At 40.6% G+C, this 25,031-nt stretch overlaps 1 protein-coding gene across 7 annotated transcripts in view; it reads right to left on the reverse strand.

Moving 5' to 3' along the window:
• The window catches only part of LOC129814121 (astrotactin-1-like), a 269,237-nt gene that overhangs the window by 188,202 nt on the left and 56,004 nt on the right, over positions 1–25,031 (reverse strand). For 3 of the 7 annotated variants that reach the window (XM_055866935.1, XM_055866934.1, XM_055866933.1), the window contains exons 3-5: positions 15,237–15,636; positions 11,433–11,588; positions 1,457–1,606 (exon numbers count right to left, since the gene is read on the reverse strand). In XM_055866935.1, coding sequence (XP_055722910.1) covers positions 1,457–1,606; positions 11,433–11,588; positions 15,237–15,636 — 706 coding nt within the window. The remainder of the gene's footprint in view (positions 1–1,456; positions 1,607–11,432; positions 11,589–15,236; positions 15,637–25,031) is intronic. The other 4 variants (XM_055866937.1, XM_055866936.1, XM_055866939.1 and 1 more) reach the window with 2 other exon arrangements.

Raw genomic sequence — 25,031 nt, forward strand, 5'->3', positions numbered from 1 at the left:
CTGGGGCGATAAAAGTGTTCCTTTGAAGGGTGCTATTGCCATATGTGCTGAAGGAAAAAAAGAAAATAGCCCAAATAAGAGCAGTTCAGAGGTTGCTTTGCCTCTTTCTTCTCCTTTCCTGCCATCCAATTTGGTGCAGCCCCAGCAGAGTTCATTACTTATAGCACGTCTGCAAACATACTGTAAATACAGATATGTATATTTTTTTTACAAAAAAATATGGGGGATTGGAAATGGAGACAATTACATTAATAGATACCACAATCTATCTGCAATTTAAAGCTGATCTACCCCCCCCCCCCAAAAAAAAGTTTCCTACCTTACAGCACATACACACCAACAACAATCTGACCTGTATTATAGGAAGCCAATAACAGCCTTCAACTTTGTTAGAAGTGATTCTTAATCCCTATCCAATGTTTGTCGATTACTGTCCCTTTTAGCATTCTTAAAATAACTCAGAACTTCTTAATTCAAAATATAGCTTAAGTTAATCCTTAAAAACAAAGGATTGCAGAGTAATACCGAGACCTAACTTGTAAAACAAATTCACCCACATATAGGGAACTTATTACTGAGTGCATTTATGCTAATAAGGGAACATAATCTTATATTTCAAATTCCGTTCTTTGCAATGTGACACAAAGCCACGAACTTCATTCATTGTTTGTTTTAACAAAAAGAGAATGAAAAATGAATCCCATCATTATGACACTCTCTCTCTGCACATCTTTTTATTTTTTTACATCTACAGATGGTATTGCATTTCAGTAACATGATTTCAGGTATCCAGATAAAAATGTAAAAAATCAAGTAATGTCTCAAGTCAACATTTATTTTGATTAGCTTCACGGTTTGTGTAGAAATGCACATTCTAGTCTTAACTGTTTTACTAATTAAACGTGTTGGTTATTTTGTTTATGAAACCTGTGCAGATAACAAAATCTTAATTGGTTGGAGGTGGTGTTGAGGATGTTGAGGCAGGCATGCCATATCTGGTCTTTCAGATGCTTTTATTTTGGGAACTCAGTGTTAGGGGCATTCGGTTCCTCACATCACCCACATCATTACTGTACATCACAGCGCCAAGGACATATAGCATGCTCACAAACATACTGTTGGTCCCATGCACTTTCACGGTCACACAACAACAATACAAGCCAATCGCTTCCTTTATTTCAAACATTACAATGCTAAAAACATTATTGTCTCAAGCTAGGCAGATATCAAAATCGTACACATACTCAAAAGGGTTAGAACAAAGCACATTGTTAACACCAACCATGATCACTAGCAAAGAGAGAATGTTTGAATAAATGTGTATGTGTTTGAACTCAAGCATTGTAAACACATACATTTGTTGTCCATTCATCTACTCTAATATATGTATTTTTTATTGCCATCATGCGAGTATGAAATCAGATGATGTCTGTACAGTATAATATTCCTTCCTTACCCCCTGAGCCCCACGCGCTGTTGGCGTTACCATTTCTCATACCTCGGCTGCGGCGCCTGCTGCGATTGGGGTCAGTGTAAAAGGTCAGCTGAGGTTCGCTGTCGGCCTCCGTGCCTGAGTCCCCGTCCGGGTTTAAGAAGGTTGAACCCGCTATAGAATTCACAAAAAAAAAGCTCTCATCACAATAACGATGTGATGTGTCCTTTGTTTGGATGAAATGCGTGGAATAAATTGGATGTCAATTGACAAATTCTGCAAATGACTAAAGAATTTATACAGCAAGTTTTTTTTCTACAATCACTTTGCATTGCCATCACCATACTAATAGCCATATGTAATCGTTACAGTAATATGGCAAGTAGAAAGGGAGAGATATATACCCCTGCATAGCAGTCCCATGGGAATTACATACTGACTGTTCTCAATTATAAAAGGATCATGTTGACACTTTAAGTGTTAATCGAAAAGAAACATCAACAAATGCATAATTCATTATAAAAGATGTGGATTAGATTATTTACATTGCCTAAAGGTTAAAAATGTGTAGCTGTATCAACATATTGATAGTGAAACTGAAAACTTGAGGCGTCTGTACTAACATCCACATTCCTGTACCACTAAATGTGACCTTTAATGAATGTTACTAATAACATTAAGGGGGCTGATTGGAGTTGTGTGTTACACAACATATTGTACCGCTTGCCTTGGATCAGTGTTAGCCATACGGTACATGCAAAACATTATGGCATCAATTTGTAAGTCGCTCTGGATAAGAGCGTCTGCTAAATGACTTAAATGTAAATGTAAAAATGGCATGTTTTGGAGTCCGTTGAAGTTTTAACAGCAGATTGTTGTTACATTTTCATATTTTGATCATGCTATGGTACGAATGGAAAATAATAACTGGAACAGTGGGCTAATCTTCAGCTTTTATAAAACATGTATCTTTTCAGTATATTCTATACAAGACATACAGTTATACCCTCTCTCAGGAAGTAATGAATACATGGATTAATGAGGTGGAAAGTATGAAAGTCACATAACAACAACATACATCCAATGGTATTCTGTCACAATTCATTAAACCAACATGACTCTGGCTAAGTCCCAAACGCACCCTATTCTTAGACAGGCCGATTCAGACTTACGAAATGTATGCCTTCCCTACCCACTTCTCAGTAGTTGATATTTAGACTTACCTTATAGAGGCACTTAACGAGATTTGAGGGCGTGGTTCCCTTGTGTGCACTGAATAAATTAAATTCAACACCAAAAACACACCCACTGGGTGGGCTACTAATTTGATCAGGGAGTTTTTGTTAAATTTGTTTCTGTTAATCTTTTCGGAAGAAATCCCTTTAAATATGGTGTACCTTTAATTTGAATTTGATCTTGAATGTAGACTATGCGTTCAGAATATATGTCACGCCCTGGCCATAGAGAGGCTTTATTCTCTATTTTGGTTAGGCCAGGGTGTGACTAGGGTGGGCATTCTAGTTTCTTTATTTCTATGTTTTGTATTTCTATGTTTTGGCCGGATATGGTTCTCAATCAGGGACAGCTGTCTATTGTTGTCTCTGATTGGGAATCATACTTAAGCAGCCTTTTTTTCTTTAGTGTTTGTGGGTAGTTATCTTTGTTAGTGGCACTATAGCCCTAGTAAGCGTCACGGTCGTGCCTTTGTTTCTTGTTTTGTTGGCGACATTTTAAATAAAAGGAAAATGTACGCTCCGACGACGGCCGTGACAATATATAAAGATAGCAATGAAAACATATGCATATTCGTCGTCTCCATTTTAGAACCCATGGGTAGATTTAAAAACACTGATTTTACACATTATTATTAATGTTTAGGGAATAATCATGAATCATGAATTTCATGGAAAAATACAGCCTTTACGCACGACAAACCAAAAAAAGGGGTTTGACAATGGAAGTAGCGTAGCCTACAATATAATTATAATACCCTAATTTCCCGCAATGATCATGGAACTGTGTGATAGCAAGTTTCCAGTCCTGCACCGTGCATCAAGTTCAAAGTAATAATTTGAGCACCATAAATGAGCTCCATAATGATTTAATTAGCCTACATGCCCAATGTATTTTTTATTACAATTTGTATTTGGCCTTCATTAAATAGCATCCACTATTACTTGACCATCAGCCACAACCACAAGGACGTGACAGCGTTTATAGAGGAAATAAATAAAGGTAGGCTAAATAAAACAATGTAATAGAACAAACACTAAATTGGCAGTTAAATATACGGGATTATTACCTGCGCTACAGGTAGTGGCTAATAATATTTATCATAGGCTATTGCCTACAAATTGAAGGAAAAGGGGAAAGTTGTGGAATATGAATAAAACATTCTAAAATATATTGTCATTTAGCCTATATTTACAATCCCTTTATCCAAACAGATTACTCATTTAACTAGCTCTTATCAATAGCTCTTGTCATATACAGTGCATGGAGAATGGTGTTGTTTCAATCGCAAAACAGAAAGTAGTCCTAGATGCTATTTCCACTTGGAACAGGCAGGTTCGCTAGACCTTACTCATGGTTTCCTCGCGGGTAAAGGTGTTGGAATTATTTAAGGAATTAAGTCAAGGCCATAATACGGTGTATCTATAGACACACCTCTGCCACATCTCCATATCTTTAATTTAACAAAACATGTCAATAGTGGGTGATTGCAACCCACAATTCAGGGCATTCCTGCATTCCTGCATGTGGGCATCCCATTGGTTCCTGCGTGAATGCCCCCCCCCCCCCCTCGAGCATGCCATCTTCATGCTTGTCTGACACTTTAGATTTTCTGGATTTTCCCAGATTGTCTATGCAATTAAAATGTGGGTCAAAAGGGAAATACAAGTATTACCTGAGTTCTCCAGGGGTCGAATGACACTGTCTACCGGTGTCCTAGCTAGCTAGCTACCGGTGTCGTCCCCGCTTCCTGCCTGCTGTGTACAGCAGTCCTCCTAGCTAACTAGCACACAGTGTCATTCGCTTCTGCCTGCCGAACACCCGCCCTCACCGTCATTAACAGAACTGCGGGAAAGCAATGCCGACAGCTATCGTTGTTGCTTGTCGCCCTTACCTCTTCTTCTTCTGTGGGGTTTATCGGCAGTTAGCATCCAACTTTATGGTGCAATACCGGCACCTACTGTACTGAAACGCCCCCGTGTCCCACCTGTGTACCAGAGTCATCGCTTAAAAATGGACCAATAGAAGTATAAAGAGGGGTTCTTGCAGATGCAGGAATGCCCACATGCAGGAACACCCCTAACTGCGAGCGGCAATTGCACCCTTCTCAAACGCTCACCTTGCTGGCACTTGCATTTCTTCCATGCTTAAGTTGAAGGTCAAAATGCGCGTATGAGAAAAGTGCATAAAAATGTAATAAAGTTCAATTACGTGCGTATCTCTGATCTGAATTCTACCCATAGTGCAGTACTTTTACGTTTATCCTACCCAGCACAGCACAGGACAAATGCTTTCATTATGCTGCATCAGGAAGAGAGATGCATGATAAGACTGGGCCATGGAATATGTATCCTCAGTCGGGGGATAATACAGTTTGTGTCAGTCCATATTATGACTTTACATCCACTATCCATTACAGAGATGGAAGATGGTGCTGTTCTGGTACAACGCAAGGGAGAATAAAGTAATACATGTTCATAATCATTATCTCATTGAAGCCATTAGATTGAGGCTTTGGCATTGTGAAAATAGCATATCTAAAAGGGTATTGTTTTGAGTAAGCTATATAGACTACATTGGGAATCCAATTGACGCAAATGACTGTTTTGGTAGAAGCATTAACATTGAAACCTATAATTTAAAAAGGATGTGTTATAGCACCTCTCACAAGTTTTAGTGGTCTTGCTATTACAAAGTAAGCAGACAAATCCATCAAAGCTTAAAGCTATGCTGGCTCAGCTGGAAATCCTAGCACCACTAACTTCATTTTGAATTGCTCATTGACAATAGCATAAAAAATCCAAACCAAGACATTGCCTTTAATTAAACCACAAAAGGTTCTCCAAAACAAAGGGTGAATAAAAATGTCTCTGGCAAGCATAAACATCTGACAAAGTGGAAGCTCTGTCTTGAAAAGTACTGTAAAGAACAAGGTGTTTCATGTACAAGATGGCATTACTAAGGCACTGTTTCAGCAGAATGACATTGACTTGATAACAATATTCACAGGGAGCATTTAAACTACAAAAACAATAGTGATTTCATTGATGAACTATTTTACAAACATTTATAGCACATAACAATTCCTAACAACAAATAAAAACTATTCTCAGGGACTGAGTTACATTTTGATGTAATCAAGGCCAAAAAATATAATTGTGAAAGGAGGTGAAACAAATTTCCAAATGACAGTCAGAGGATACAATTAGTGTTTCTCTAGGTGACAAAGAAGAAATAAAGCAGCTTCCAAGGAATTAACAACAAATCGAATGCAGCAGTTTGAAAAGAATCTGTTAGTCTCAACAATTAGGCACGGGGTAAAAGGTGCAAAGCTCTATGGGAACGAATAAAGACGGACTCTTTTAAACATTCAACACATGATGTTGCTTAGCACTAGGCATGCACTGCAGGTACAAATACCTCTTACAATACAGTTATTTTGCTCGGAGCTTTCGGGGTCCGGATCTCAATAAATATAGAGGACTTTTGGCGGCAGCGACAATGACACTGGAATGACAATCACTGGGGAGAGGTGCAAAAACCCAAATGAGTACTACCAATAGAAATCTAACAAAAGGCTTGTAACCACAACTGTAGAGAGAAGAACACTCCTCAGAAACGTGTAAAAAGATCAGGTGATTGCATGAGAAGTACTGCTGGGACACAGATGAGACTCTTTAACATTTTGAACAGTGTTAACGTCCAACAACTATTATGACTTTTGACTCCAAATTCAGAGAAAGCTTCATCTTTGGGCTTGTTATTCCAAATATTATGTGGAATAATTGTATGGCAGGATCCCTAACATACTGCATGCTACAATTAAAATGGTAGAGTTGCTTTGAGACTATCACTTCAATTTCCCGGTATGAATAACAAGTTCAGTATAACAAGACAAGGGCTCCTTGAAGCAGACAACAAACACCAAACAGACAACAGCTGTGACAAAGACAGCTACCCCAACCTCACTGTTTGGCTTGCCATACACATTGAGCAGCACATTTGAGGGAGGCATAAACATTTGATGCGTAAAAGCTTCCCCCCCAATACTAAACGCTGTTAAATGTCCACTGAGAATAGCATAAAGACCTTACATATGCATGTGCATATTTTATCACTCGGATTCCAAAACAAAAACAATAGATGTCCAAACAAAAACAATAGATGAAGCAATATAACCTCAGGCTTAGTCTTTTCAATTCCGATTTACTGGACTGTGTACACGTTGTACATAGAACCACCAAGGGGTTTGTTGTGGAGAGAAAAAGTTGTCACATAAAGGATCAGATAAAGAGCAGATAAAATGATAACGCATTTAGAGTTGTCCTCCATTGTTCTTTGTCCTCTGGTGTTCCAAATAAACAAATTCAACTAAATGAATAAGATAAATATGCAAATGGTGTATGTTTAATTCTGAAGGCGGCAATCTCATTGAGAGCGGGCTGTAGGGCTGTGAGAGATTGCTTTCAGAGAGCAGAAAACCAAAGGCTTCTCATAACTCTGAGAGACAGATAGGCTGGGGGAAGCCAAGAGCCAATGGAGCATTTTGCGGACATGGTATGCTTTTATTTTGCCATTGAATTAGCAAACAGATTGGATCTTTAGCATTTTCTGTCCTGAAAGTGATCAGCTAATTGACTTCTGTTTTGCCCAACAGGCTTTCCAGAATACCAAGTGAATATGGCATTAGTGTGCTGTGTTACGTACACTGTTCTCTCTGTTCTCAAAGTCTATTATTGATAAAAGTTACTCATTTTTATTTTTTTTCTTCCTTAGCGAGCTTTGATTTATGTTCTCATTATGAAGCAAAAAGACATAGCTGGTGTATATCCACAATACAGGTTTTCAACAAATATCAGACAGAAAAGGGAACATTCTCCTACATTCTCCTGAGAAAGTCACAAAGTACATGAGCACAGGAATGCAAATAAATATTTTCAACCAAAACAACAGTAGGGCAGAGTGTGGCATGTTGAGCCATTTCTTACATTCAGCACCACTACGTCAAAGGAAATATAGTATTCTATCTAACAAAATATATACACATGCAGTACCAGTCAAAAGTTTGGACACACTTACTCATTCAAGGTATTTTCTTTATTTTTCCAATTTTCTACATTGTAGAATAAAAGTGAAGACACCAAAACTATGAAACAACACATGGAGTCATGTATTAACCAAAAAAGTGTTAAACAAATCAAAATATATTTTACATTTTAGATTCTTCAAAGTAGCCACCCTTTGCCTTGACAGCTTTCCACACTCTTGGCATTCTCTCAACAAGCTTCACCTGGAATGCTTTTCCAACAGTCTTGAAGGAGTTACCACATATGCTGAGCACTTGTTGGCTGCTTTTCCTTCACTATGCAGTCCAATTCATCCCAAACCATCTGAATTGGGTTGAGGTTGGGTGATTGTGGAGGCCAGGTCATCTGATGCAGCACTCTATCACTCTCCTTCTTGGTCAAAAAGCCCTTACACAGCCTGGAGGTGTGTTGGGTCATTGTCCTGTTGAAAAACAAATGATAGTCCCACTAAGCACAAACACGATGGGATGGCGTATCGCTGCAGAATGCTGTGGTAGCCATGCTGTTTAAGTGTGCCTTGAATTCTAAATAAATCACAGACAGTGTCACCAGCAAAGCACCCCCACACCATCACACCTCCTTCTCCATGCTTCAGGGTGGGAACCACACATGTAGAGATAATCTGTTCACCTACTTTGCATCTCACAAAGACACAGCGGTTGGAACCAAAAATCTCAAATTTGGACTCATCACACCAAAGGACAGATCATTGCTCGTGTTTCTTGATCCAAGAAAGTCTCTTTGTGTTATTGTTGTCTTTTAGTAGTGGTTTCTTTGCAGCAATTCGACCATGAAGGTCTGATTCAAGCAGTCTCCTCTGAACAGCAGTCTGTTACTTTAACTCTGTGAAGCATTTATCTGGGCTGCAATATGAAGTGCAGTATACTCTAATGAACTTATCCTCTGCAGCAGAGGTAACTCTGGGTCTTCCTTTCCTGTGGCGGTCCTCATGAGAACCAGTTTCATCATAGTGCTTAATGGTTTTCGTGACTGCACTTGAAGAAACTTCATGTCTTAAAGTAACGATGAACTGTCATTTCTCTTTGTTTATTTGAGCTGTTCTTGCCATAATATGGACTTGTCTTTTACCAAATAGGGCTATCTTCTGTATACCACCCCTACCTTATCACAACACAACTGATTGGCTCAAACGCATTAAGAAGGAAAGAAATTCCACAAATGAACTTATAGCAAGGCACACCTGTTAATTGAAATGCATTCCAGGTGACTACCTCATGAAGCTGGTTTAGAGAATGCCAAGAGTGTGCAAAGCTGTCATTAAGTCAAAGGGTGGCTACTTTGAAGAATCTAAAATATATTTTGATTTGTTGAACACTTTTGTCATTACTACATGATTCCATATGTGTTATGTTATAGTTTTCATGCATTCACTATTATTCTACAATTTCGAAAATAGTAAAAATAAAGAAAAACCCTTGAATGAGTAGGTGTGTCCAAACATTTGACTGGTACTGTATATCAGGATGTTGTGTTTCCCTGGAAATAATCTAAATGCAATTTTTTTGCAAATTAAATACATAAATATCTATTTTACATATGTTTTCACACCCCTGAGTCAATACTTTGTGGAAGCACCTTTGTCAGTGATTATAGCTATGAGTCTTTCTGGGTAAGTCTCTAAGAGCTTTCCACACCTGGATTGTGCAACATCTGCTTGACTGAGGGACCTTACAGATAATTGTATGTGTGGGGTACAGAGATGAGGTAGTCATTAAAAAATCATGTTAACATTATTTTTGCACACAGAGTGAGTCCATGCAACTTATTATATGACTTGTTAAGCAAATGTGTACTTCTAAACGTATTTAAGCTTGCCATAACAAAGGGGTTGAATACTTATTAACTCCAGAAATTTTCAGATTTACATTTTCAATTCATTTGTAGAAATTTATAAAAACATAAGTCCACTTAGACATTATTGGGCATTGTGTATCATCCAGTGACCCCAAAAATCTAAATTTAATCAATTTTTAATTCAGTCTGTAACACAAGAAAAAATTGGAAAGAGTTAAGGGGTGTGAATACTTTGTGAAAGAACTGTATATGCATAAAACTGACCAGATGTAATCATCATTTGTATGGGGTATATTGATTTGACCATTGGCTTAACTTGCCCCTGGCCAAAAGGCACAATTGACCCCAAAGCAACCATTTTCACTATATTAGCCCACAGCTACAGTACAAGGACGCACTTTCATGCTAGGTTTAGGACCTCATGTTATAGCTTATAGAGACCCCAACTGATCTATAAAACAGTCTGTGAAATATCTACTTTGGTTTAGATACACAATAAATATTTTTTTTGTTTTTTGGACCTAACTTGCTTACCACTTTTATCATATATTTTCTTGCTTGACAGAATCCATGAAATGTTGACCTCTTCCTAAATATTTGGTCACATGATTCATTTTGTGTATGGCTTCCTAGAAACGATGTGGCTCAACTAACCCTTTGGCACGACTCTAACACCACTCTTCTCTATCTGAAACCAGAGTCATGTTTGTTTCTCACAATTCTCATCAAAATGAGATGGAAATGGTGGTTGACACAAATTAATCTTTCATAACTGTAAAATTACTTTACAAAACAGCTCTATAGTTCCCTAGCTACCACTACATGCTGAATGAGCTGGTTAGCGTGACATTGCTATTTGAATCCTCTATTCTATAACATCCCACTCACTAGAATTGATTTTCTAACCAGAAAATAAACCATCCACACTAGTCAGTCATGGAGCAAAGTGGATTATGATCAGGGTCAACTGAACAAACTGGTGTCTCATTTCAGAATGACATGCCCTCTTTTTCAATACACTCTTTTCAAGATCTCTTAAAGGGATGCTTCGGGATTTTGGCGGAGGCCCTTTATCTATGTTCTCCAGAATCAGATGATCGCATGGATACCATTTGGACACAGAGACATAGAAATGGTATCCATGAGTTCATCTGACTCTGGGGAAGTAGATAAAGGACCTCAATGCCAAAATACCAAAGTATCCCTTTAAGAACAAAACACACAGTGCCTACGAATAGTTAAAGGCAGTGGGTAGCCATCGTATTGCCTCTGAACAAAATATTGCCTGTCTGTCATGTCCTGACCTTAGTTCCTTTTTTATGTCTCTATTTTAGTTTGGTCAGGGCGTGAGTTGGGGTGGGCAGTCTTTGTTCTTTTTCTATGTTGTTGTATTTCTATGTGTTTGGCCTGGTGTGGTTCCCAATCAGAGGCAGCTGTCTATCGTTGTCTCTGATTGGGAGCCATACTTAGGTATCCTGTTTTCCTACTATGATTTGTGGGTAGTTGTTTTCTGTCTTTGTATTAGTTACCAGACGGAACTGTTTTGGTTGTTCTTTGTTTGTTTATTTTGTATTTTAGTGTTCAGTGCATTTTAAATAAATGACGAACACTTACCATGCTGCACATTGGTCCGATCCTTCCTACTCCTCCTCAGACGAAGAGGAGATCCGTGACACTGTCATTGCTCTGTTCATTTCTGGACAAATGTACATTATCGGAACTGTTCGTCGACAACCGGCAGGTGATCACGAACATGTTTCGGCCACATTTCTAGTCATAGGTCGGCGTGGTGTGTTTTGTCCTTTACTGGCAGAGAACCCACAATGGTCAGAATGGGAGTGGATATGGATCGATGAATGACTCACCTCGGGTTTTGCTGGACAGACGTTGTTTGCGTTGACTGGTGGAGGTGTTGTGGGGGAGGAGAGTGTTCTGCTGCAGGTGATTGCTGTCAATGGGGCTGGTGGCTATGATGTTGTCCTTGTATTTGTTCATTAGGGACAACTTTGTATTGTCACTCCCTGAAGATGACAGAACAATCATAATTAGGGAGAGAAACGAGACAGATGTAGCATAAACCCACTAATACAGGATTAAAACTTGAAAAAGTAGCATGTCATTCTGAGGGGACAATAGCTTTAAAATAATGAGAATCAGCACTACACAGTAAAGTATATCCTTATAGGGCTACATACTTTATCCCCTCTTCTTGTTTTTCCTACAGACTGTGGCGTTCACACAGAATAGCTACAGCCAAAACAAGTCCGTTTATAATGCATAATTTCCTGTCACAACTAGAGAACATTTCATTGCCTGGTCGGCTGGTATTTCTTCTGACCACAACCAACAATATTGAGAGAGGCTTTTATTGAGGTAGTTTATTGCCTTATCTAAATTAGTTTAGCACTTAATGTAAAATGCATGAAATTATTCCACTTCAAAATCCTCCTGGGAGTTTTATTTAGACTTTGAAACAAGATGCAATCTCAAAACCAATCAGCACAATCTAGAATGTCATATTTCTTACATTTGGAAAAGTATGTCTTGTGCTAATTGAAATTCTGTGGGTATTTCAAATCATTGCTGTTCCATATATTTCTCAGGGGGTGTTTTTAATTCTAAGGTCCACTGATTACAAATGAGGATATTTCCAAAGCAAATGACTGTGAATGAATGAGTGCATTCAAAATAGCCAATAAGCCAAAAATGTGTATGATATTTGAGTTAGACAATATTGAATGCTTCTGAATAATTTATCTCTGATGCATTGTTTGTATTGTATTCCCTCCTATTGTAGGTAGATAGTCAAATCATACCGTAGCAAGTGTGATAAAGATAAATAGTAGCAAAATAGAAAGGACTTTGTATTTCTAGCAGGGTCAGATGGATGATTTAGTGGTTTAGCAAAACACACATGCTCAGACCATAGCCAGAGTCGTTATACAACTAGCACTTTGGTCGTATGTAATATCATTACACTATTACTGTAGCAGTTGCATGAGATAATTATATAAATCCTACAGTGCCAAAAAAATGTCTTTGTGTTGGACCAAATGACTCAATACTTTCGATATCCTTGAAGTTTGAAGATTAATTTCACTTCACGTGCACACATAAAGGTAACTACCAAAATAAAGGAAACACTTGAGTAAATGAGGGATACAAAAGGGCTTTTCACACTGAATTGTTCCTCACCCCGGGCTAAGACTGGCCCTGGGCTAGCTACAGTGGCTTGCAAAGTATTCACCCCCTTGGCATTTTTCCAATTTTTTTGCCTTACAACCTGGAATTTAAACATTTTGTGGGTTGGTATCATTTGATTTATACAACATGCATACCACTTTGAAGATACAAAATACTTTTTTATTGTGAAACAAACAAGAAATAAGACAAAATAATTGAAAACTTGAGTGTGAATAACTATAACTATTCACCCCCCCCCAAGTCAATACTTTGTTGAGCCACCATTTGCAGCAATTACAACTGCAAGTCTCTTGGGGTATGTCTCTATAAGCTTGGCACATCTAGCCACTGGGATGTTTGCCCGTTATTCAAGGCCAAACTGCTCTAGCTCCTTCAAGTCGGATGGGTTCCGCTGGTGTACAGCAATCTTTAAGTCATACCACAGATTCTCAATTGGATTGAGGTCTGGGCTTTGACTAGGCCATTCCAAGACATTTAAATGTTTCCCCTTAAACCACTCAAGTGTTGCTTTAGCAGTATGCTTAGGGTCATTGTCCTGCTGGAAGGTGAACCTCGATCCCAGTCTCAAATATCTGGAAGACTTAAACAGGTTTCCCTCAAGAATTTCCTTGTATTTAGTGCCATCCATCATTCCTTCAATTCTGACCAGTTTCCCTGTCCTGCCGATGAAAAACATCAGGATTTTCTTTATTTTGTAGAATTTTTTTAAACAAGTAATTTTTTAATTTTCACTTCACCAATTTGGACTATTTTGTGTATGTCCATTACATGATATCCAAATAAAAATCCAGTTAAATTAGAGGTTGTAATGCAACAAAATAGGAAAAACGCCAATGGGGATGAATATTTTTGCCAGGCACTGTAATCTCATATTCACACAAGCATTTGTTAACACTGGGCTAAGCTTTAGCCCTGGGCTAAGGAGTCACAATTTTATCCCAGGGCTAACGGACAAACAACACACAACCAATGTTACATTCTATAGGCTGGTTTACAGTTGGTCTATCGACATGTCTGTATACAGTTGTCACAGTGACATCATAAACATTCTATTGTCGTCCAACATCAAACTTGTTGTTGTTATGAAAAAGTATAGACACAAAATGACAGACTGCATGACATCAGCAGCCTAGTGGTACAAAATAGAATAACTTCTGTATTTTAACACGAATAAACCCATTAGATTAAAAATGAATTTTGTATATGTCCAGGTAGCAGTTGTAAATTAGAACTTGTTCTCAACTGGCCTACCTGGTTAAATAAAGGTGAAATATAAACATTTAAAATAAATGTCAATCCAGCAAACCAGGCAACTAAAAGCAACTTTGTTAACAATGTTTTGGTTAGTTTGGTTTGGTTAGTTAGCTAGATGGCTAGCCAGTTCAAATAATGACCATATCATTGCTGAAAACGTCTTAACTTTAGCTAATGTTTATTCATTATTACAGGAAAATAAAATTACAACAAGATCATTATTTAAAAGTTCATGGCGAGCTAATTAGATAAAATAGCTTACGGTTGTGTGACGGGAGAATTATTGAACTTTCGCACTGTTTCATTGTGGTCTCAGTCAGGATACCATGACAACAGACAGGGTCAAGGTATATATTTTTTCATCTGTCTGCGACAAGGAAACCAACAGAGGCAGTGACGGTCTACAGACATTCCCCGGGAGTATAAAGTAAATGTTGTTTTGACCAGTGACACTTGTTGTATTCTATGTCCATAGACATAGTATAAACCAGCCTTATCTCTGACACACAACCAATGATACATTATATCTGTAGTCCTGCAGGGGCATTTCATTTAAGCCCAAAACCTACCCACACATGCAACGTTCAGGCCATGCCGAACCCGAAATCAGAAATACAGTAACTTCCTCTGTTAGTTAGATGCTTGTCTTTGTCTGTCCCCCGCTCCTTACTGCCCCAGCTCTGCGTGTGAGAGTAACCATAGCAACAGCTCTGCTTTGTGCTGCTCCTCCTCCAGTGAGAGAGCAGCTGTTAGCTAGCAGCTGTTAGCTAGCTACTTTTCGTCACTCGAGACTTTGACAAAACTCATGGAAAATAATTATAATAATCTCTCCTGTTGACTCAGACAATGTTTCAGTCTTTGGGGTAGCCTAAACAAGAGTGGCAGGCATCATGAGAGTATGCAAATTAAATGAAAGTGCAGATTTTGTGTGCGGGTTAGACCCTGAAAAGTCAGTGCCAACCCTGCTCCGGAGCAGGAAATGCTAGCCCTGGGCTAAGGTCGGCGCTAGCCTACTTTAGAATGTGCAAGTGTGAACACTCACAACCCAATTGAACAGTTATGGGAGATTCTGGAGCGGCGCATGACATAACCCAATAGAACACTTATGGGAGATTCTGGAGCGGTGCCTGACACAGCGTTTTCCACCACCATTAACAGTGTAAGAGTGTGTGTGTTTGTGTGTGTGTGCATACATGAGTGCTTTTACTTACACTCCCCAGGTGTGAGGTCCATGCTGGCCTTGTCATTGCAGCCCTGAAGGGAGTCCAGGGTGCGTGTAACCTGGCTGGCAAAGTCCTCTCCTCCGTTCATGCACTCTCTCTGCAGGTGGTGTCTCAGGTCAGTGATGTCATACTCGTATCCATCCAGGATGGGCGTCTCTCGGATGCTGAGCGTGCCACTGGAATTGTGACCCTGGCCCCTGGAGTTTCTCAGGCTCTCCCTGGCCTGGCCTCCCATCAGCACCGAAGGGATGTAGTGAATCTCATTGGCTGCCTCGGCGCTGGCGCTCTTCTGGGGCTGGGGCACACGGCGGCGTTTGCACCATCGCCTGCGCGTGTAGAGGATGAGGACCAGGCACAAAATGGACAGCAGCAAGGCGATCATGCCTCCCTGTGAACAAACAATTGGGAAAGGAAAAGGATGAACTCCCCAAAGTCCCCAAACCCATGCAGTTAGATTTGTCAAAAGACCACTAGTGCATAGCAGAGATCCTTGAGGAAAAAACAATAGATCTCAACAATGTCAAGAAAACATTAACAAACTCAATATCCATATCATCACAGTGTACCATATACCGGGGTATTTGGAAACAGCCATGGGATGGTTTTTCAATACCCTGAATACTGTTGAAACTATTTATTTAAAGTTTTCAATAAATTGTCATATTTGTAGCTACTTTTTAAGTAAATATCTGCAGTTAACTTATGCAATACGTTAGGAGATAAAGCAGATCACGATTTTCGTTTCACCTGTTATATTATTTTACATTATGAAGCTATCATAAGTGTTTTAGTGTTTTAGTTCTCCAGATCAGTTGAGACAGTCACGTGTTTGTTTGTAAATAACGCAAAAGGAGAAAGCGGGAGCAGGTGAGTCCAGCTGTGTATTGACAGGGGTCCATTTTATATTGAAAGCCAAAAGTGTTTTTTTGATTCAAGAATGGTCAGGGACGTGCAACAAACATTAATGCAACACATTTGGCAAAAAATTATTTTCATAATATTACAACAGAAGTGCAATGCTATTTGGCTGGCAGCCACACAAGTAAATGAGCTTACAATGAACAAGTAAGGCCATCATATTTCTAATGTTTGCCATAGAAAGAATGTAGCCAGCTACATTTACTGACTTTTTTCTTAATAGGGATAGACCCCTTTTTTTCTATTTTCACCGAAATGACATTCCCAAATCTAACTGCCTGTAGATCATGCCCTGAAGCAAGGATATGCATATGCTTGGTACCATTTGAAAGGAAAGACTTTAAAGTTTGTGGAAATTTGAATTGAATGTAGGAGAATATAACACATTAGATCTGGTAGAAGAAAATACAAAGAAAAAAACAACCATTTTTTTCTACCACCATCTTTGAAATGCAAGAGAAAGGTCCCAGTTCCAGCCATCACTCTGGTTGTAATTTCGATGGTGTCCACAAGACGGTAGCAGTGTACGTGCAAGGTTCCAGACGGATAACTTGAAGTATGAGCGAGCTATGTGACATTTAGTGTGAAGTCACCCAGGTACATTTGGGTGAATCGTCAAGGAGACATTTGCATTCATATTACATTTTTCTGCAAGAATATCGTCAAATCTGTATACTTGGACTTTGATTTAGCTTTTCCAGTAGCCATACTGGAAACTAGTGGCCATATTTTAAGTTCAAAATTGGCAAAACAACCAGTTTTCATAACTTCATGACTTTGAATATTCTCATAGGTTATGTCCAAAATGAAAAGGCCTGCTGTTGTACAAGGTTAGTAGCTACATTTTACGACAGATATATAGCTTCCGAATACTCCCGTAAAGCCCAGGTCATTGGCTATCAATCTAGCTTTGTTTGACCCCGATTGGTGCTTATTTGACAAAGTTAGAGTCGTTCAAGTGAAGACCACCCGCATCATCGGCGTGCCATGAAGGCGTCGCCCTCTGACCAAATATGGTGTCCTATAGGATATACTACACCCCTAATGATATAGTGAAGTCTCGTTACGTTCTAGGATCTCTGAGGAATACATACAAACGCGATTTGACTGGTTGAAACAACGTTTAGGGTGAGATTTTCACAGATTCCTTTCTTATATATGGACCTTTTTAAGATATGAAAAAGTATTATTTCTAAGAAAACGACACTTCATGTTATCTCTGGGACCCGTTGGATGATAAATCAGAGCAAGATTTCAGAATGTAAGTACACATTTCACCTTCAGAGTTGAATTTATCAAACCTATCGTGGTGAAAAAAAGTGTTTTGTTGTTAGGAGCTCTCCTCAAACAATAGCATGGCATTTGTTTGCAGTAATAGCTACTGTAAATTGCACAGTGCAGTTGTATTAACCTGATGAGGACAGAGGGCGCTGTTGTCACTTTGGGGGAAAAACGTGCCCAATTTAAACGGCCTCGTACTCAATTTTTGCTCGTACAATATGCATATTATTATTACTATTGGATAGAAAACACTTTCTAGTTTCTAAAACCATTTGAATTTTGTCTGTGAGTAAAACAGAACTCATTTGGCAGCACACTTTCTGACCAGGAAGTGGAAAGTCTGAAAATGATGCTCTGTTCAAGGGCCTGCCTATAAATGGGCATGATACGTATGAGTATACATGCACGTCATACACCTTCCCCTAGATGTCAAGAGGAAGTGAGAGAATAAATGAAGTGCTTATCTTGGTCTGAGGTGGAATATATCCTCTTGGCACGATGAGTCATCCATTTCCTGTTTTCTGGAAAGCGCGCAGGCGGACCTGGAATTGCCTTTTGAAAAGCCGTCGTTATAGGCGACTACTATCTCCGGCTTTGATTTTATTTGATACATGTCACAATATCATCGTAAAGTATGTTTTTTCAATATAGTTTGATTAGATTTTTGAAATTTATTCGGGACGTTAGGCGTGTTGCGTTGTGTGCCTTTTTTCAGAAAGGAGAGCTTCGCGCCACTTGGCCAGTGTGCTTGCTAATTCAAGAGGGAAAAACGATGTTCTAAATCCAAACAACGACTGTTCTGGACAAAGGACCCCTTGTCCAACATTCTGATGGAAGATCACCAAAAGTAAGAAACATTTTATTTCATATATCTGTCGAACTGTATACTAGTAGTTTTGCGCGAAGGTTTTGGCCACTCTCTCGCTATAACATAAGCCTTATGTCGTAATGAAGATATTTTTAGAATTCTAACACTGCGATTGCATTAACAAGTCACATAATAAGTTGCATGGACTCACTTCGTGGGAAATAATATTGTTCAACACATACTGTAAGGTCCCTCAGTCGAGCAGTAAATTTCAAACACAGGTTCAACCACAATGACCAGGGAGGTTTCCCAATGCCTCACAAAGAAGGGCACCTATTGGTAAAAAAGCTGACATTGAATATCCTTTTGAGCATGGTGAAGTTATTAATTACACTTTGGATGGTGTATCAATAAACCCAGTCACTACAAAGATACAAGCATCCTTCCTAACTCAGTTGCCGGAGAGGAAGGAGACCTCTCAGGGATTTCACCATGAGACCAATGGTGACTTGAAAACAGTTAAAGTTGAATGACTGTGATAGGAAAAAACTGAGGATGGATCAACAACATTGTCATTACTCCACAATACTAACCTAAATGACGGAGTGAAAAGAATGAAACCTGTACAGAAAAACATACTCCAAAACATGGATCCTGATTGCAACAAGGCACTAAAGTAATACTGCAAAGAATGTGGCAAAGCAATTCAGATTTTGTCCTGAATACAACGTTTTATGTGTGGGGAAAATCCTATACAACACATTACTGAGTACCACTCTCCATATTTTCAAGCATAGTGGTGGCTGCATCATGTTATGGGTATGCTTATAAACGTTATGGATTGGGGAGTTTTTGTAAGGGGTGCGAACCGGCGGCAGAGAAGTCAGACGCAGGAGAGAAATAACAGTGTTTCCAATGGCGCAGTTTATAAACAAAACCCACCGGAAAACAGAATAATAAAATAAATGGGTACATAACCCAACGCACACCAGGAAAGACAAACAATCACCGACAAGGACATGAGGGGGAACAGAGGGTTAAATACACAACATGTAATTGATGGGATTGGAACCAGGTGTGATGGAAGACAAAACAAAACAAAAGGAAAATGAAAAGAGGATCAGCGATGGCTAGAAGGTCAGTGACTTCGACCGCCGAACGCCACCTGAACAAGGAGAGGGACCAACTTTGGTGGAAGTCGTGACAGTACGGTTTTCTAAGTCCTGTCGTCTCCTCCCTTTGCCCGGTCTCCCTACGGCCCTACAGACTGTGGAGACTCTGTTTACTCACGTCTTCCGGCACTACGGGGTGCCTGAGGACATAGTTTCTGATCGGGGTCCCCAGTTCAAGTCCCGGGTTTGGAGGACGTTCATGGAGCGTCTGGGGGTCTCGATCAGCCTGACCTCTGGTTTTCACTCAGATTAATGGGTAGGTGGAGAGAGTAAACCAGGATGTGGGTAGGTTTCTGCGGTCGTATTGTCAGGACCGGCCAGGGGAGTGGGCAAGGTACTTCCGTGGGCAGAGATTGCCCAGAACTCACTCTGCCACTCCTCAACTAACCTTTCGCACGTTCAGTGCGTGTTGGGGTAATCAGCCGGTCTTGGTTCCGTGGCATCCGAGCCAGACCGAGGCTCCTGTGGTGGAGGAATGGGTGAAGCGCTCGAGGGAGACCTGGGAGGTCGTCCACGGGCACCAGAAATGGGGCGAAGGGCGGCAGAAAGCGAGCGCTGACGGCCACCACAGTGAGGCCCCGATGTTCGCACTGGGGGACCGGGTTTGGCTCTCGACCCGAAACCTGCCCCTCCGCCTACCCTGCCGGAAGCTGGGTCCGCGGTTTGTGGGGCCATTTAAAGTCCTGAGGAGAATAAACAAGGTGTGTTATAGGTTACAGCTCCCCCTTATTACCGTATTAACCCCTCGTTTCATGTGTCTGTCTTCAGGCCGGTGGTAGCTGGTCCGCTTCAAGAAGCTGTGATGCCTCCGCCCCCCCTGGACATCACGGGGGCCCCGGCGTATGCAGTGAGAGCCATACTGTATTCCAAGCGTCGGGTGAGGGGACTGCAGTACCTTGTGGATTGAGTGGGGTACGGTCCGGAGGAGAGATGCTGGGTGCCGGTGGAGGACATCTTGGACCCACCTCTGCTGAGTGAGTTTCACCGCCTCCATCCGGATCGCCCTGCGCCTCGTCCTCCGGGTTGTCCTCGAGGCCGGCATCGGCGCACTGCAGGAGTCGCGCGTCGGGGGGGGGAGTACTGTCACGACATAACGTGGCTCCTCTCCCTGTTCGGGCGTTGCTCGGCGGTCGTCGTCACCGGCCTACTAGCTGCCACCGATCCATTTTTCCTTTTCGTTTGTGTCTGTCTGATTTGTTTACACCTGTGTCCTATTAGTTGATTTCGGTGGGTTTATTAACCTCCGCTGCCTGCTAGTCTTTGTGCGGGATTGTTTGCTGTGGTTACTTTGTTAGGGGTGTGTGCCTGCACCACAGGGTTTTCTTTCTCACGGCAGTTGTACCATTTGGAATGTGTTTAGGAGAAGAGGTTTCTCCTCCGTGTGTAGCGTTTATTTCCCTGTGTGTGGCGACCTCGTTTGGGCGTGCCCCCACCCATGCTGTTGTTGAGTTGGGACTTCTGAATAAACGATTGTGCCACTGGGACTTCCTTGCTCTCCTGCTCCTGATTCCTGCACCTCCGTCCTTCTAGGAGGCACGTAACAGCGTGCCTTTATGCATGAATCAATCTGGTCTTCTCTTTATGCTTTGGGTCCACAGTCAGCACACAGCTTCGGGGCCTTGTGTGAGCAAGCCCAACAAACAAATCGGTTGCACTGCACACAGTTTTCATGGGCCTTGTTTCGTGTGCACCTGCCGCAGGTGTAGCATAAACTCTCTGAAGTGGTTGTGTGGCATGGTCTCTCTGAAAAAGTCCACCCCATACCTATCAGATGAAAATGACTCCACATCCATGCTATTTCTGCCGTATGCCACGCAGACATGCAGAACAAGAGTGCAATGAATCCTTTGAGTTTATCCATAGACATGTCCTTTTCTGTGTGCATGAGCGATAATAAAATATCGGATGTGCTGCAACATCTGCATGTGACATAAACTCGTCAATCTTTTCTACCCAAACCGTGCCATCCCTCCCAGACTCCTGTCTCACCGTGGCAGTTGGGATCAGTTGGCTCTTTTACGTTTTTTCAACAGCGAGGCTCAGGCATCGGAGGCAGAGGCTCGAAGTCAACATCAGACGCACATTTTGTTACGTTACAGACATGTTCTAAAATGGATCGACCATGAGATCGAAAGATGTCCGTAGAGCTCTGAGACAGGATTGTGTCGAGTCACAGATCTGGAGAAGGGTACCAAAAAATGTATGCACCATTGAAGGTCCCCAAGAACACAGTGGCCTCAATCATTCTTAAATGGAAGACGTTTGGAACCACCAAGACTCTTCTTAGAGCTAGCCACCCAGCCAACCTGAGCTATCGGGAGAGAAGGGCCTTGCTCAGGGAGGTGACCAATAACCCAATGGTCACTCTGACAGAGTTCCAGGACAACCATCTCTACAGCACTCCAACAATCAGGTCTTTATAATAGAGTGGCCAGACGGAAGCCACTCCTCAGTAAAAGGCACATGACAGCCCGCATCTTCGAGTTTGCCAAAAGGCACCTAAAGGACTCTGAGACTATACGAAACAAGATCCTCTGGTCTGGTGAAACCATGATTGAACTCTTTGTCCTGAATGCCAAACGTCACGTCTGGAGGAAACCAGGCACCGCTCATCACCTGGTTCATCACCTGGCCAATACCAACCCTACAATGAAGCATGTTGGTGGCAGCATCATGAAGTGGGAATGTTTTTCAGCGGCAGGGCCTGGAAGATTAATCAGGATCGAGGTAAAGATGGAGAAAAGTACAGCGAGATCCTTGATGAAAACTTGCTCCAGAGCTCCCAGGACCTCAGACTGAGGTGAAGGTTCACCTTCCATGGGGACAATGACCCTAAGCACACAGCCAAGACAATGCAGGAGTGGCTTTGGGACAAGTCTCTGAATGTCCTTGAGTGGCCCAGCAAGAGCTGGAGAGACCTGAAAATAGCTGTGCAGCGACCCTCCCCAACCTGACAGAGCTTGAGAGGATCTGTAGAGAAGAATGGGAAAAACTCACAAAACCAGGTGTGCCAAGCTTGTAGCGTCATACCCAAGAAGAATCAAGTCTGTACTTGCTACCAAAGTTGCTTCAACAAAGTACTGAGTAAAGGGTCTGAATACTTGTAAATGTACTGCAAACATTTCTAAAAAACTGTTTTTGATTTGTCATTATGGGGTATTGTGTGTAGATTGATGAGCAAAAAAACGATTTAATCAATTTTAGAATAAGGTTGTAATGTAACAAGATGTGGAAAAGGTCAAGGGTCTGAATACTTTCCGAATGCACTGTATGTCAGATACTCCAGTGACGTGGTTTAAATTCTGGCATTAATGCTTAAAAAATCTATTTAATGACAACAATGAAATCAAATGTGACAATTAGGAGCAGTATTTTCTAAAGGTTTATGATCCAGTTCAGATTTTGACAGTGAACAAATGTGAAAGTTAAACCCCCATTAAACACACAATGGGGTTTCATTGGAATAGGGTATTAATGACAGGAACTTAAATCATTTAATTTAATTTACAATATTTCATAAAGGCTAATATTGCATGAAGGCTGACACTTTTCTTATTAAGGACACATTCAAGTCTCCTGCTGTATTGCAAGTCATGATTAGGGCTGTGGAGGTCACAAAATTTAGTCAGTTGGTGATTGTCAAGCAAATAACTGTCGGTGTCACGGTAATTGACCGTTAATTAACATAAACACATTTAGCATCTCCTGGCTTCCATTCCTGGCTTCCTGCAAGCCATTGATGCAGACCTTTGGAACATCTACATTTTAAAAAGTTGAATAAATCCATGTAATATAGCCTACACCTCCACAATAAATTCATTATTTATTTTAGACAGGTTTAAAGAAAATTGTAGTCTATTTCAGAATAACAGAATTGAATACTCTGAGTTGTCCTTATGTTAGGTCCTGATCTGGCTATGCGAAATGGCTGTGGGCTACACTAGTTAATTTAACAGACAAGTTTTGCTTAGAATTCAGTGGCATTATTTAATATTACTTTTAAGTATGAAGAATACAATTGAACAAGCTGAATAAAATGTAAATTATAGTTTCTCCAAACGATTTGAGGGAGTGCGCACATGCAGCTTTCCTGTGTTGAGAGGTTAATTATGGGCCGGTGGGACGGTAGCTTCCCACCTGGCCAACATCCGGTGAAATTGCAGAGCGCGAATTTCAAATTACAGAAATATAAATATTTAACATTCATGAAAATACAAGTATTATACATCAAAATAAAGCTTAACTTCTTGTTAATCCAGCCGCTGTGTCAGCTTTCAAAAAGGCTTTACGGCGAACGCACAACATGCGATTATCTGAGGACAGCGCCCCGCATGCAAAAACATGAAAAACATTTTTCAATCAGGCAGGTGCGACACGAAAATCAGAAATAGCGATATAATAAATGCCTTACCTAAGAAGATCTTCTTCTGTTGCCACTCCAAAAGGTCCCAGTTACATCACAAATTGTCCTTTTGTTCGATAAAGTCCTTCTTTATATCCATTAAAACTTAATTCAATAATCCACCGGTTTCCCTCCTTCAAAATGCATACAAAATGAATCCCAAACGTCACAAATAAACTTATCCAAACAAGTCAAACAACGTTTATAATCAAACCTCAGGGACCCTAATACGTAAATAAACGATAAAAGTTAAGACGGAGAATAGTATGGTCATTACCAGAGATAAATAACAAAGAACACACTTTCACCCACGCGCATGGAAACACGGAAAAACTACAGCCAAAATGGAAGCCACTTTTCCAAAAACCAGCCTGAAACTCTATCTAAAGACTGTTGACATGTAATGGAAGCCCTAGGAACTGCAATCGGGGAGGACTTCGCCTCATAATAAACATGAAAGCCATTGGAAGGCTGTGGAAGGCTGAATTATTTATTTTTTGGGATGGTTTGTCCTTGGGGTTTCACCTGCCAAATCAGTTCTGTTATACTCACAGATATCATTTTAACAGTTTTAAAAACGTTAGAGTGTTTTCTATCCAAATCGACCAATTATATGCATATCCTAGCTTCTGGGCCTAAGTAACAGGCAGTTTACTTTGGGCACACTTTTCATCCGGACGTAAAAATACTGCCCCATACCCAAGAGAGGTTAACAAAGAAATAGGTACTCCTATATGCTTAATTTTCAGTTATTAATATAACTTCAGTTGTTCTACAAACGTTGGGCTATATGTTTGCTTATTAATACATTGTAAGGCTGCATGATGCGACTCCAATGATGATTTGAAAAAAGTTGCTTTGAAAGCATTTTGCAGGCTGTACAGACTTTATCAGTCTCCCATTGAGAATTTGACAAGCACTTGCTAATTCCTTGAATTTCTCAGCGGCATCTCCTTTGTGTGGCCGTAAAGCACCCTAAAATACATGCCTTTTGTGGCCAGTGGCCGTTGTGTCCTTGGCCCGGAGTGCTGCGCTGTGCCCTTCCATCTGAGTGCTGCATGCCCCAAAGCATCTCTCACTCACATTGCTCTCCATCACAAGATCGGGTCTTTCTCTCAGGCTACAAGTGAAGACAGAAACCTCAGGGATGCAACTGCGTGCGTCCTTATCCAATTCCGAGGTGCATATTGAAGATATTGGAA

The sequence above is a fragment of the Salvelinus fontinalis genome, chromosome 17 (assembly GCF_029448725.1).
Source record: "Salvelinus fontinalis isolate EN_2023a chromosome 17, ASM2944872v1, whole genome shotgun sequence".
Classification (NCBI taxonomy): Eukaryota; Metazoa; Chordata; class Actinopteri; order Salmoniformes; family Salmonidae; genus Salvelinus; species Salvelinus fontinalis.